At 36.0% G+C, this 15,051-nt stretch overlaps 1 protein-coding gene across 1 annotated transcript; it reads left to right on the top strand.

The window, feature by feature from the left end:
• The first annotated feature begins 13,368 nt into the window (after positions 1–13,368).
• Positions 13,369–14,490, top strand: LOC119642824. Its single transcript, XM_038042101.1, has 4 exons — positions 13,369–13,414; positions 13,584–13,715; positions 14,032–14,163; positions 14,219–14,490. The coding sequence occupies exons 1-4, from the start codon at positions 13,369–13,371 to the stop codon at positions 14,314–14,316; spliced, it is 408 nt and encodes a 135-aa protein (XP_037898029.1). The 3' UTR covers positions 14,317–14,490.
• The last annotated feature ends 561 nt before the right edge of the window (positions 14,491–15,051 follow it).

Genomic DNA, 15,051 nt, shown 5'->3' with positions numbered 1-15,051 from the left:
ATCTCCTCTGCGGAAAAATATTTACTGTAGACACTAGTTAATTAATTACTTGTTTTCAAACACACAGAAATGGTCGAAATTAGAGGGGAAAATTTTAGTGAAAATTTTTCGACAATAGATGGGTAGATGTACACAAAAATTCCCTAAAAATAATGTAAATGAACACATAAAAAACGTTCTAATTAGAATAAGTAAACGATGAAGCACAGAAAAAACAAAATTGAAAATTTTATCGCTTACGTACATGCATGTAATTGTTTAAACAAACGTACGCATAACCGCGCAGAAGTATTTCTGCTTAAGTGCGAATACGCTCACGCACATGTCTATTCAAAACGTCATAGTATAGCACATACATATTCATAGTGAAGGCTTACTTATACTTGTCGTACAAATTTCAGTAAATGTTCTCATTTCATTTACTTTACTCTCTCTGTTACGGCCTTTCATCGTTTGTTTTCATCGTACTTGGGTACTTGAGTACACAGTACTCAATAATTTTTCTGCGCAAATATTGCTAGCGAAATGTCTTCAAATAAGCGCATATACTGTAGCAAGTTTGGCAACTCTGCGTGCGTGCTATAGTCGTTTTTTAATTCTGTGCAAGAAATATTTCAAATTCTTAGTGTATTTCTTAACTTTTTGGTTTAATTTGCTGAAAATTTGTGTCGTGGAATCTTTTAGTTTTTTGTTCTTTTTTTTCTTCATAAGCACCTTTTGTTGTTTTTCACTCGATATGGATTGTTTATTTACACCATGTCGTGCGAAAGCAAGCCCTGAATCTGAACGATTCATCTCGTGTTGGCTGTGTAATCGTTTTTGCCAAGCAAAGTGTGCTGGTATGGTCGGCCGTGCTGCTGATGCAGTCGTTGACCCCTTGAAAGAATTACGATGGTCATGTCTGGACTGTAGAGAGCGGGGCATAGATTTCTACAAACTCTTCACGAGCTTTGAGCAAAGATCTCGGCTTCTTGCAACAGAAAGTTGAAATAATTAAGATTAAGTTTGGTGAGTGTCGTTATATTGAGCACTTATCTTCTGCGCCAGCTAGCAAAGATACAACTCGTTGCGTAGCGTGTGGTGCGTCACCTCTGAGTTCTCCTAAGCCTTATTCGTTGATACAAATTAGCGCTTCCTCAAAGTCTACAAAGAACGTTAGTGTTTCTACGACTGTTGGGTCGATCGATAACAAAAGAATTACAAATAAGCAGGGAAGTATCTCTTTAAACATAAGCTTAAGTGCAATTCCAAAAGTTATTAAAAACATCAACCATATAAATTCTACAAAAATAGTTTTTTTTTAGTAAAATTTTATTTCTTTGATGGAATCTATGCTTTTAACGAAATTATTGGAACAAAAAATGTAACTGTCTAGTTTCACTTTATTAATTTAAAAAAAAATTTAAATCAAAAATGTTTCTACCGAACGGTCTTTCTGCACTATTTGAGTATTTGTTGGAGAGTGCCCTTTAATACCCATTTTTGCCTTCGTTCTGCTACTCGATTTTACTCACTCGTAGATCTCTCTCTCTTTGTCAGCTTTGCGTAAGGCTGCCCTGATCTGTCTCCCGGCGTCTAAGTCTGTAACTACCTTAGCGAGTATGAATTATCATAAAGCAAACCAGTTGCATTAAGCAGAACCCACCTTCATAATATGCAGACGCACTTTGCACCTTTTCTCTTTTTATAATTCTTCTCTTTTATTTTAATACTATTAGATCAAGTAACTATAAAGAGGAAAGTACCTTAGCAATGTTCAACTATATCATTATATATTGCTCTTTCGCAAAGGACAATGGTAAAAACAGACCAACAGAAACCCTCTGCGTTTATATACGTAGACGTTACAACACAAGATTTGCGAACATATGCAACGCGTATTAATAACGTGATGGCTGTAAATGCTACCTATCTGTTTGATCAATCGAATAATCGGAAGGCGGACTTCAACAATTTCATTAGAGCAATTGAACATCGGCGCTTAATTAGAATTGGAGGTTGATGAGATCGATGTACGTGCCTTTGCTGAGTTAGCTAGTTTGCGATTTATCTAGGGATTTGGGGAGGTTTTATATTTGGTCTCTCGGACACTTCTCAGACGTTTGCATCTAACAGAGTAGCGGTCACTTAGCCATTAACGAGCACGCGGATGGACGAAAACTAAGTTACCGAGCGGACAAACTCCAAGCCCTGGGCCTAAGTCTGCTTTCCTCTCAAAAAGCAAAATTTAGTTAATGGATAATTTTGTATCCTTATATACTTCTTTTTTTTTTTTTAACCTCGGATAAATTTCCCGTGATGTTTGGCGTCTTACAAGGCACCTGCTGAGGATTCCTTTTATTTAATTTGTACATTAATGATCTCCCCTCGTTTATTAAATCCATCCAGATCTTAATGTACGCTGACGATGTTAAACTATTTTCTTCCTTTTTCTTGGAATCGTAATCGTATGTACCAGCTTCAAATTGACTTAAATGATTTGGTCGCATGTAGCTCATTAAATTTTATGAAACGAAATCTAAAAAAATTCAAGAGGATTTCTTTCTTAAAAAGGAAGCCATTCAATACTGACAACGTCGATTCGTTCATCGATTTAGGGGTTCTATTCGACCAAAGATTATATTTTAACTTGCGCATTGAGCCCTCTTTAAGTAAAGCTAGTTCAGCGCTTGGTTTCATTAAGAGGTAGTTACATTACAAAAAAACTATACATGCGCTTAGTTAGACAAATTCTTTGGAATGCCTCTGTTGTGTGGTCTCCTTCTTATAGGTGTGCTGTAGATTCACTACATTCAATTCTAGCTGTTAGCTGTTAGAAATTTGGGTTGGGGGCGGTTTGTCTCTCTTCCCCCTTATGAAAATATTATGGCTCTGTTATCCTTAAAGTCAGTTGAGAAACGTACGTTTATTCTTGGTATTTTCTTCTTCATTAAGTTAAGTAACTTTAATATCCCTAATTGCTTCTCTAGGCACTTCATTTTCATTAAGTTAATGTAAAAATAATTGTGAGCTGTTTAACGGGTACAGATTTGTGTGTAAAAACCTGAATGATGCCTATCACTTAATCTTAATATCGGACTTTCTAAATTGTTGTTTTCTGCATCGGTTTCCAAGCTTTTACATGTTTGCAATCTCTTAGGGCTGGCAATTTGGTTCTTTAGTTATTGCGGGCTTACCTCTGTGCCTGTGGTGTACACGCTTTTTTTCTTTCTTATTTATTTATGCATGAATTATTATTATAATTGTTTGGTTTTTCTTCTTTAGTTCTTCTTTTACACTTTATATTAGTTTTTAATATTAGGGAGCATAAGATTTACTTCTAGGAGTCTATTGAATTCGTCTGTTAACTTATTTCAGTTGAGGTTCATGTGTAAGTAAATAAATAAATCAAACTTTTAATATGATACTAAATTTATAAATAAATAATAAATTGTTGAGTTAATAAACGGAATGTACCAATAAAATGCAAGTGTTTACTCTTCAGATAATATATATACAAAGTAGGTATATTTAACTTTAGTTAAACTTATGAAATTATGAAATTTTTCTTTTGTTTTTCGCATATCGTTAAATGCAAAATATAGAATTCTGGGTCTTGGAATTCCTTTATTGGTTGTACACAGCTGACAACAATGAAATTGCTCTATAGTATATTGTAAGGAAGCAGAATTCCTTACACGCTCCGAACGTTGAAAGAGTTCTTGTGTAAATGTAAATAGAAATGAAGTAACCTATGTATAACTCTAGTTAAGCTCATTAAACTAAGTTCTTACGTTAAAAACTCTAGGCCTGTTATTTTCACGCAAAATTATAATGCAACGCTATATGACTTCGTTTTATAGCTTTATATACAAGTACGAATATAGCTTTCAATAAGCTACTCTCCTAAATGCCTCGTGGTGAAAGCTCTAGATATCAATGTGTTGGTGTGCGCCAATAGCTATAAAAGCAACGCGCAAACAGCAATCTTTTTTTTAGTTGTTCTGCAGCAGTTGAACGAACAGGTAAGTCAAAGAAGTAGTAGTCGTTGTCCTGTCCGTCCGGAACGAGAGCCGTAAAATAACAATTTGCGCTTGCATCATTATTTCATAGACTTTCGGCCCGAAAGGATGCCCTAGCTTGGTAGCTAGCCGGTGGTCGGGAGTTAGACATCGTCCGAAACGAGGAACTTAACAGTGTGCGCTTGGATCATTGTTTTATATACTCCTAAAGGAAAGGTCCGAAAGGATACGCGGGCCTTGCAGAACCTAGTAAATTGTTACTTTCGGAACGAGGTCCTTAAGATAACAGTGTGTGCTTGCATCATTATCTTATAGACTCGCAGCCTGAAAGCAAACCACAGGAACCTTACACCTCTAAGGACCCGGTGCCTGCTGAACCACTAAAAAAATTCACAGATCTTACACGTAAAGGTTTCATTTTCGCAACACAGTCGCATGCGCATCGTACTTCTTCGGTAAGAAGAATACAAGACTGCCCACGAAATACGTGTTGGTTTTTTCTTTTTCACTACGAGGTTACTTGGAACGGACCGCTGGACAGCCCTGAGTGAAATCCCAGCTATAAATAACCCCCGTTACAATCTATTCAAGCAACAAGCGAAAGTCAATTTAGATTCATGTAAGGATGAATTCCTTTCATTTTTATTGATTTCTGATTTTTTCACTTTATAACGACGGTTTATTTATTTTTTCTTTCCCTGTAAGGAAATAACACTATTCTTCGTGTAACTCTTCTGACAATCAACATATGTTTCTTTAAAGTAAGACAAATGACAACAAAAAAGGCGACAAGCGAGTTTATGAATGTTTTTATATCTCTATTTGTTGTTTGGTTTAGTTCTCATGTTAGCCATATCAATATGACTTGAACGTCAGAAAGAAAAAGTGCAAACACATAAGATGACACCTTGTCAATCAATTAGGTTTGACACGAAAGGCGCTTTGACTTTTTACATATGAAATAAGATGTTTTTAAAAAGTGTTTACTCAAGTTTTTGTTGTTTTTAGGTTTATCAATAAGATGAGAAATTCATTTCTTTTAGAGAACTTCATTGGCGGAGAAAATAGTTGCAAGTACTATTTCCTTTTTTATCTCTCAACGTTTTGCCTTATATTATCGCACACAATAAAAAGTACATTGTCTCTGCTTTCCAAGGACATGTACCAAACTACACTTCAAAACTTTTTACAATTCAGCCTTTTTTCTCTTCCAAATTTTGTATTTGTTTGGTTTTTTGCTAAAAATGTAGCTATTTTATTTCAGCCAGTCCTCATCGATCAATCTCTCATTTTGTTTCTTCTATTGTCATTTTCGTCTTGAGAAAACTCGTTTCTTTTGGGCGTGCATGAAATAAAAAACACAATTGCTGATAAGCATTATATAACTGGTTTTCTATTAAAGAAACTGGTGTAAGTTTCTTTCATACTGTTCAAATTTGAAATTCCTTCTGTTTTTCCAGTAAAGAAACGGGTTAAAGTTTTTTCATACTATACAAATTTGAAATTCCTTCTGTTTTTCTATTAAAGAAACCGGTGTAAGTTTTTTTCGAACTACACAAATTTGAAATTCCTTTTGTTTTTGTATTAAAGGAACTGGTGTACTTTTTTTTCACACTATCCAAATTTGAAATTCCTTCTGTTTTTCTATTTAAACAACTGATGTAAGTTTTTTCACACTATCCAAATTTATTATTGTTATTTTAATTTTAGACTAATGAATTGATTCTTAGACTAAAAAAAAGACATTGAGCACTAGCAACACAGGCTATCGGCTCTAATTTAAATAAATGGATATTAGATAATATGCTTAGTAGGATTAATAAAGTAAAATATTGAATTGATATTCTGTTCTGAAGCTGATTGTAGAATGTTCAAAGGGTTAATCGTTCCAAATGCAATACTTCTAGCCAAGGAAAAGTTGAGGCAGTCGCAGAGAATGTGCTTTATAGTAAGAGTTTGTCCACAACAGCAGATTGGGGAAGAAGACTTCTTCAGGATCCATTGGTGAGTTGCAATTGTATGACCAAGGCGAATTCTCGAAAATGTTTGAATTTACTTTCTGAAGTTCAATCTGGTAATAAATAAGGTCATAGCCGTTGCAACGCCGCGATGCTCAAAGTGTTCGAAGGTATGTGTGCAGAGAATAAGCCCTGGTTATGATTGATTTTCCTAGGGCTTCGATTCTGCAAAGCATAATTCACTCTTGAAAAACTAAGTACTTAGTTTGGGTTTGGTCCAACCGCGGTCAAGCTTGTCAGGTCTTACCTTGTTTACCCCAAAGCTTTTCATTCATAAGTTATTTTATAATTGTACACCAAAATATCTATGCGAGAAAATGCGGTTTGTCAGATCCAGACGTACGATGAATTTGATTCATCCAGATCATTTGCATTTAAGATCATCAAGACTATTTTTTATCATTGCCATAAAGTTATGAATCTCGTTACTGACTAATTATACCGGCTATTGTTAGCGTGTATAGGTTCAGTAATCCTTAGTGTAATGAATAATTATGTAGTTATGTCTAATTTCTTCGGCACTGAGTAATTGTTTGAGTTGAGCTATTCTGTAGTCAAAAAAAAACTTTATAGTCCTACTGATAATAATTCGTAACTAATAATGCAATTTAATTGTACTTGTTTATTTAACGATTAATTATTGATTAAGTTAAATAATTATAAAAAAATAAGTGGCAAATTTTGACGTCTATTTGTATGCAAACGGGTAACATGACAATCAAAGACAAGGTCATACAGTTACTAAAGACAAAACTATAAGAAATAAATACAAGAAAAAAAAAAGACGGGTACAAACAGATTGTATCTACAAAGGACCAGATAAAGGTCAAGAAAGCAGTTGATATTGACGGTGGGCGAAGAGAGAGTTTTCGAGCTGACAAATTTACCGCGGAAGAATACATAGTGTTTTAAAATAAATCTTTTTTTTTAATCAGCTTCTAAAAACCGGCTTCTAAATTTCAACTTTTTAACTTTCACACAGCATATCATAGAAGCAGATTTATTTCTTATATGCTTTACTTTAATACGCGGGTTCTTATTTCCTCAACGACTTTTCCGCAACGATAACTATGCTAAAATCAGTTGCGGAAGTTCCAAAAGTTAAATACCGAAGCCGAACTCTTTTCGCACAACATTTCTCTTCCATTTTTTGTAACGTCTTTGATACAACAGAAGAAAAGTTGCCCTGTGTCACACTTAAGTACAAGTCGCTAACCGCCTTCAGACCCCAACAATTCCAGGATAAAGCGAAGCGCTTTATTAGAGGTATGTACTTCCTTCTCAAACCATCACTTGCGTCAATTTTTGCTAAAATGTATTCAATATGCCCTTTTGACCCGCTATTTTGCTCTTATTTCATTTGCCAGATGCGAGAGAAAGCATTTCGCCGCTGTACACGGCGATCGTAAAATATTCATTCATTTCGTTCGTTGAATATTTCATTCGTAATTACCCTTTAGGTCTATTCTCAAATTCTGTGTACCTTAAGGCGACAGCATTTATATCAATTGTTAAAATGTGTTTTCTTCAAACCATTAAACGCTTTCTAAAGCATCCAACATTATCTTTGTAAACCAGCACAATCAACTTTATAAATATCAACGTCACTAAAAACATCGTCTTCTTGCTCACCAGCGGTATCAGAACATGCAGCACTCTGCAGTTATCATATTATTATTGCTATTTCAATTCTTATTATTAAGTAATCGTTCATCACACTAATTTGAAGGTTTTTAAATGCATTTGATGTAAAAGTGTATTTATATGAAAGCCTTGTTTCTTTACGGTAATGTTGCTAGGTGCTTTCTTAAATCTATTAAAAATATCTTAGAATATTGAATTATGAGGGGAATGTGTCTTTAGGAGTCTGGGGAGTTCGTGGAGTTCAGATTTAAGTGAAGACCGTAGGTACGATAAATTCCAGGCTACCCTCGAATATAGCATTATGTCCTGCACCCTAAGTCTTTTCCTGTGAGATCTCATATATGGCAGACTGTTCAATATGGAGTTTTCAACAGGGGCGAAGTTGATAGGTTGTGCAGTTGATAGGTTGATCAGGTTTTTCCGATTTCGAAGGAAAGGCTGAGAGAGATTAAGACGAATAAGTAGGTAGCTACACAAATCCAATCTGAAACTTGTCATGGAAAAAACTGAACTGGTCAGGCATATAAGGCTGTTCCGTGCGCTAAAAATAAGAGTGGATAGGCGCCGGACTCAATTTAATTATAATTTGAGAAATCTGAGAGCGCAATTGAGAAGAAAGTTTCGGGCAACCACAACCACTTTGGGCAAAGAAAACTGTAACAAGCCACCTTTTTCCTAACCCAGTTTTTCACTGATCATGGAAATTTTGCGAGTTGCTTACGCTACCTCAACTTACGAGCAGGTAAGGAATGCGACCAGTGTCACGGCCTAAACGACGATACACACCATACTATTTCCGTCTGTCTGATTCGGGTATATTCGAGATGCAAGCTTTTCAAATCTTTTGAAGTAGAAATTACGTCGTGTAACCTGCTAACGGTCATGTTAATGGACACCGAGAGATGAAAGAAATACAAGACATGCTTGGATATAAAGCCACACGAAGGCGCCATCCAATACCTAAAGATCAGGCGATGGCGAGGGATGTAGAATGATGTAGTTTGGTTTAAGCATACGTAAGTATTCATCTCAAGGTAATGCGAAGGCGATTATGGAACGGCTTTGATTCCCGTGTAGGTTTAACAGTTGGCAGTGCGCTGCCATTTCGATGATCAAAAAAAACATCACTCCCTTCTAGTATGTTTAGTAAGCTTTGTTTGTTCGTCCTCTTTTTCGATATGGTAGTAATGACTGGTAAATTCTTTTTGCTTGTAACTGTCTGCGGTATAACCGGCGAACGTGATTAGCGCCCCTAGTAAGTACCGAACAAACTAATATCAGACGGCGCGTGTTGGCTATTCAAACTTATAAGCTTTTCTAGATAATACGTTGTCAACAGTTTTAGACAATTTAATGTTTTCTTGTCTTCCCAGTTACACTTTGCAGGTCCTCAATCAATTTCTTGGCTTTAAAGTTAAATAACTAACGAAAAAACTGTCGTTCTTAAGAAGAAGTTTGCACATAAGAGAATACTTCATCGAGTCACATAAACGGCAGGACGTAGAAACGTTCTCGAACTGGGATGATAATCAGCCCTAACTTAATTTACAGATTGAACTCTTTATTAATAAAGATAGAAAGCTGCTCGAGGGAATTTTAGAATTCATACTTCGCAAAAAACTTATATTTATCGACCTACACTTGAGTACGCTTCTGCCGCATGATCTTCGTGCTATAGTTGCCACCTAGACGCTATGGAATCACTTCATAAGCAATTACTACTTTTTGCCTTAAGCAATTTGCCGTCACATCGTTACGCTTCATTACCATCATATTAAAACAGATTATTATATAATCGCTCTACTTTCAATGGAGAAACTTAAGTTCAGTCGGAGAATAATGCTATAGATATACCAGCACTGTTAAATGAAATTAACTTTAACTCCTGTCCGCCCACTTAGGGGATTTCGGCTCATAAAATTTAGTTGTGACTTGAATTGTGTTGTTAATTTGTTGCATGCATGAATTTGAACGACGCTCATAACCTTGTTACACTCAATACAAGCCATAAGAAAAGAACTATCTGCACTGTTCCGGCAGTGCCGAAGTCATACCTTAATAACACATGAAGTTAATTAACTCATGGATTATAAGAACAGATACGTTATCGACTTGTGTTCTGAGTAGTGCGTGTTTTGTTTTTCGTCTGCGATTTTTTAATTGTTTTCGGTGTTTTTCGGCGTTTTTGTTTGTTTAACTCGTGTGTTCTCTGTGCTTTTGCAAAAAATGATTGCCGCAGATACGATATTTGCTTTCTTTTTCTGCAAATATAATAAAAAAATCAAAAAATATAAAAGAAAAATAGAATATTGAAAACAATTGTCATTATCCTCAGCAGTTCCCAAACCTTTTCAAGTGAGTGGTTATTTCCCAATTTATTAAATAAGAGACAACCATAAGGCATAATTGCCCCGGGGCCGCCTGATATAAACTTAAATATATTTCATCTATTAGCAGACGTATCCGTTTAAAAAAAAAAATTAAAAATTCCGAATTTCCAGTGTTGCCAACCAGTAGCATCGTAGTAGTATCGACAAAAAATTTGTTGTGATATCTCCTACTGATCCCTCCATAACAATTTCGCAATTCAGTCCTTTCGCTATTAAAAAAGCACTAGATTGCATTACAACGCATATAGACTCTCTATCGATTTTACGCGATGGAAATTTACTTGTCCTGGCTGGGAAACCGAGCGCAACCGAAAAGCTCATAAAGTCTAAATCATTAGCCAATTTGTGCGTTATATCCGCTAAACTGCATGACAAACTGAACTCGGTTAAAAGCGTAGTTTATGCCCCATGCTTAAAGCATGTGCCGGAAGATGAACTTGTGCGCGAAATGGGCAGTCAAGGAGTGACTGAAGTCTACAAATTCACCAAATTAAATGACGATGGAAAACCCGCTTTCTTACAGGAAGAATTAATTTGTCTTTTGACCGCTACCGGCTACCGGCAACGGTTGATGTAGCTTGGTACAAATGTAAAGTAGAACTCTGCATTCCAAATCCCATGAGGTGTAAAAACTGCCAACGCCTGGGCCAAACGGCAAAAAGATGCACCATTCCTCCATCCTGTGCTAACTGTTGACTTCCTCCACATCCTGAAAACTGTACGCGTAGCTTCTCCTTAAATTGCAACGATCAACACTCAGCGTTAGACAAACAATGCCCACGTTTTATACAAATGCGTGAAATCCTACAAATCAAAACAGAAAATTACTGTAGGATAGTGTAACGAGTCTTCTTGGGCAGGGTAGAAACTCAGCCACTCCAAGGTTCGTTGCAAGATAATGTATATGAAACAAAATGTTCCGGACCTTCGGGGATGTTCTTATATATTCTTTTATTGGTATGCGAGATTACAAGTGGTTTTGTAGAGGGTTGGCAAGGAACCAGCGAGGCGAGCCGGCGAATGATTTGACGCACACGTGGCTAGAGGTTTACCATTTCTCGTACTATCGCGGATTACTTAGGCGGTTATGGCTCAATTGAAGCGTTTATGAACGGTTTGATGCACACGTGGTTGGAGATTTTTCCTTGTACTATCGCGGTTTACTGAGGCGGCTGTGATACAATTGAAGCGTTCATGGCCGGTTTGATGCACACGTGGTTGGAGATCGCGATTTACTACAAAAAAACAAACGGATGCGTTGCTCGTGTCATAGCTGCCTTGACTCTCTGGGCCAACGGTTTGTCTCTGGTTGGTCATTCGTCTGTAAAAAAAGATGTTCCCCAGTCCTTCAGGGATGATGACAGAATTGGTCTTCATGTTATTTTAAGTCTCTTGAAACCATGGAATGTTGGCCCCAAATTCTTCAACTACATCAGATCATTCATGTTCAAGAATCAACAACGATCTTTCGGATTCCTTTCCGCTAATGAATGGCATTCCGCAAGGATCTCCTCTCTCTGTCATGCTTTTCCAGATCGTCTTCAACGAAGTTGGCAAAATTCTTTACCGTGTACCAAGAGTGGAACATTGTGTTTACGCGGACGATGTATTCGTTTTTACAGAAGAAAAAGACAACACGAAAGCAATCAACATCCTCGAATCTATTGGACGAGAGATCTCCGCATGGGCAAACTCGTCAGGGGCTAAAATTTCCATACAAAAATCTAAAAAAATGCAGATTTGCCGAAAGCAGATTTGCGATGCAGGAAATCTACGGATGCATATTAATGGCTTACCAGTACTAAACGTGCAGACGCTGCATTTTCTCGGGCTCATTTTTTCCAACAAGCATCGTTAGAAAGCACACTGTCTTCGGTTAAAAAATTCTATTTTAACAAGGGTGAATTTCATACAGTACGTTGCTTGGAGAAGCCATGCGCATATTAACACTATTGCTTATCTCACCAAAATGCTTGTGTTAAGCAAGATTGACTATGCTTTGATAATTTATGGCAATAGCTGCAAATTTAATATCAACATCCTTAAACCGGTCTATCACCAAGCCGTCAGAGCAAGTTGTTATGCTTTTCGGACGACGCCCATAAATAACATTATAATGGAAACTGCTCTCCCAACTTTAGAAAATAGTCTGTATGAGTTAAAAGCTAAAATAGTCCCCAAGCTTCTTAATTCAAACAAATCTATTCTCGGTGATGACGTGAAAAAGATTATTACTGCGAAGAAAATTCCAAAGTCACCATCTGCAATTGACCATTGTTTGTACGGCGCAAAGGAATTGAATGTTCCCTTAAAAATTTTCCGTTACACTTTCATTACTCAATAATAGGCATCCCCACTTGATAGTTGAGCGTAATCTAAATTAATTGATATAACATGGTGAGAAAAAGATTGTGTTGAGTGTTTGTTTCTTAAAGATGTCTAGATCAGTTTAAAGGGCTTCAGGAAAGCGCCACGATGGCACTATGTGGTCAAGCTTTTATCCAATTGGTATGACGTAAGGGTTTTGATTAATATTTATAACGACAAAAGATGAATAATTCCTCAGAACTTTATCAGTTTCCTTAACAAAATTCCAGTCAGAGTAATAAATAACACAATTGGCATCTGTCATACTTAATTCGTCGCATCGGACGTAAGCAAACTAGTTCTCATTACGCTCGCAATAACAAACGATTTGTGCTTTCATCATAAAATATAAGAGCCGACATAAGATATTCTACGAATCGCTTTTCCATTCTAAGCACTAGTTATGTGTGATGTTCATTTTCGACTTTCGAGTTTTTTTGCTACATGTATGCCCAACAGGAGTAGGAAAGTCTTGCTCATATCTGTGAAGTCCAACGTAAGTTACATAGTTCACGTCTTGATTTTATAAAAGAGAAAAGCTGTAAATAAAAGCGAAAAAAAATTCCAAACAAAATTAGTTTACTTGCAAGCAGCTGAAGCAAAACAAAAATTTTAAAAATTTTTCTGTCCAAGGATAAATCCCATTGAAAATGTTTTGGACCGAACCGCTTTCTCGACCACCCACCTCCCTTATCACGCTTTATTATAAAAAGTCTTAATATCAATAGCAGTAGATTGCTGTAGGGAATATAATGGTGAACCGGGGTCCGCTATAATGATTTATTTCTTTTTATTCAATTAATATTTAATATATTTTTTAAAAAATCTTCTAGCTCTATAAGGGTGAATTCCCATGGATATCCGAAAATGGTGACAAATTGTATTTGATGGATTCACCCGTTATACACGTTATCGGACACAGAAGCTAAGTTATTGCAACGAATAGGAATGGAAACAGCCGGTGAATTCAATATTAATATCAGCGAAAGCGGCTGTAAGCATACACATGCGTATTGGAACAATGTGTTTTCAGTTTTTCACTGAACTTGTTATAACCACCAGAGGATGGGCAATTTGACATTGCGTTTGCTAATTATTGAAAAATGGTCATCAGAAAACTCATCGAAATATTAATACAAATATTCTGTCTGTCTACTTATCAGCTGAAGCCAGATATAAAATTCTATCTTATCCTCTCTTTTTAGACACGGATAAAGAATCGCATAAACGTCGACTTTTGACAGAAAAGAAAACTCTGACCACTAATTTATGTGATATAGGTAAAAAGGATCACAGTAAGTGAAGAATTAAATTTGTTTACTATAAAAGTGTCGCTACGTTGTTTCCGAATTTTGTAATTCCATCCAAATGACAATCTTTGGAAACTACAAGCAAGAGGCAATAGATAAATAGCATTTATAAAATTACGCAGGAAAAATATTAAATTATTTAGGAAAAGATGTAAAAAATTTGAAAAAAAAATTATATTTTTTCAGTTTTCAAGAACGCCTGGTAATTATACAACAACAATATGAAAGTAATGGTTGGCTCCTTGGTAGGCAGCAAGATAATGTGAAGCACTACGTAACTGTATTATTCAAAATCTTTCAGGTGGTAGCGGATACCCTTTGGAACCATGGTTAATGACGCCGTATAAAAATGCAGTCGACCCAATAGGGAAATATAACGACATTCATCCTCAGGCCAGAAGCATTGTGAACAGATGTATCGATTTATATAAAGGTGTGCTATACTATTATATATAATCTATAAGTTAAGTCTCTATTCAATTTCTAAGGTCGTTGGCGCATTTTCATGGAAGATCGGAAGAGCAGGCACAATGGGAAAATTCGTAACCGTTTGCGCGGCGCTCCGCAACATTTGCATACACCATAAAGTAAAAGATTTCGAAATTGGGGATTTCATTTCTTCAAAACCTGGAACTCGGACGTCGAGGTTACGGTAGAGCTCTCCCAATTTACTCAAATAAGCGAAGAAACCAGAAATGGTGTAGCTTCTGCACTTGCAAGTTGATTTGTTTTCCTGCACCAAATTAATAAGGCTGACAGAAGGACAAACCAAGCCGAAGCAACAATATCTAAAGAAAGGGTATAAGCAATAAATGAGATTAGCGGGCTTGGTTTCGTTACTAACGTTAGTAACGTAAAACGTTATTTTAACAAAATTCTTCAATAACTATAAATTTTGTAATAAATTTTTTACGCATCATAAGATCGTCTGAATCATTATTGGCATTCATATCTTTTTGCTCGTCATTGTCATCATTGTCAATGGACTTGTTGTTGCTTACACTGTCTTCGAGCAAATCGTGCTCAACTTTTCACATATATACATATACAATTTCCTTTTTACTTTTATATTATACATTAGTAAAACTTACACAGTTTTTTATATTTCCTTTTCATCTCCTCATTGAGATCGAAATTGTCATTAATGAAATTCTTGTAGAGATCCAGCAGTATTTTAGATTCCAATGATATAACTTCGCAGCCCATTTTGCCGCCTATATTAACACGTTTAATGAATATTGCTCCTTGCTTGGCTAATTTATTCAAAACATAGCTCACATTCTCTTTAGAAACCGAAAACTTGATAATATTGGTAATTTTG

This window comes from Glossina fuscipes, unplaced genomic scaffold, assembly GCF_014805625.2.
Source record: "Glossina fuscipes isolate IAEA_lab_2018 unplaced genomic scaffold, Yale_Gfus_2 262, whole genome shotgun sequence".
NCBI classification, from domain to species: domain Eukaryota; kingdom Metazoa; phylum Arthropoda; class Insecta; order Diptera; family Glossinidae; genus Glossina; species Glossina fuscipes.
Note: the sequence above shows the minus strand (reverse complement) of the source record. Positions and strands in the feature narration are given on the sequence as shown.

Bases quoted from the DNA above. Each gene is read 5' to 3' on its own strand.
- LOC119642824 (XM_038042101.1), top strand. From the start codon at position 13,369: ATGGAAACAGCCGGTGAATTCAATATTAATATCAGCGAAAGCGGCT. The intron at 13,716-14,031 runs GTAAGTGAAGAA...AAAATCTTTCAG, and splicing joins TATAGGTAAAAAGGATCACA to GTGGTAGCGGATACCCTTTG. The intron at 14,164-14,218 runs GTGTGCTATACT...TCAATTTCTAAG, and splicing joins ATGTATCGATTTATATAAAG to GTCGTTGGCGCATTTTCATG.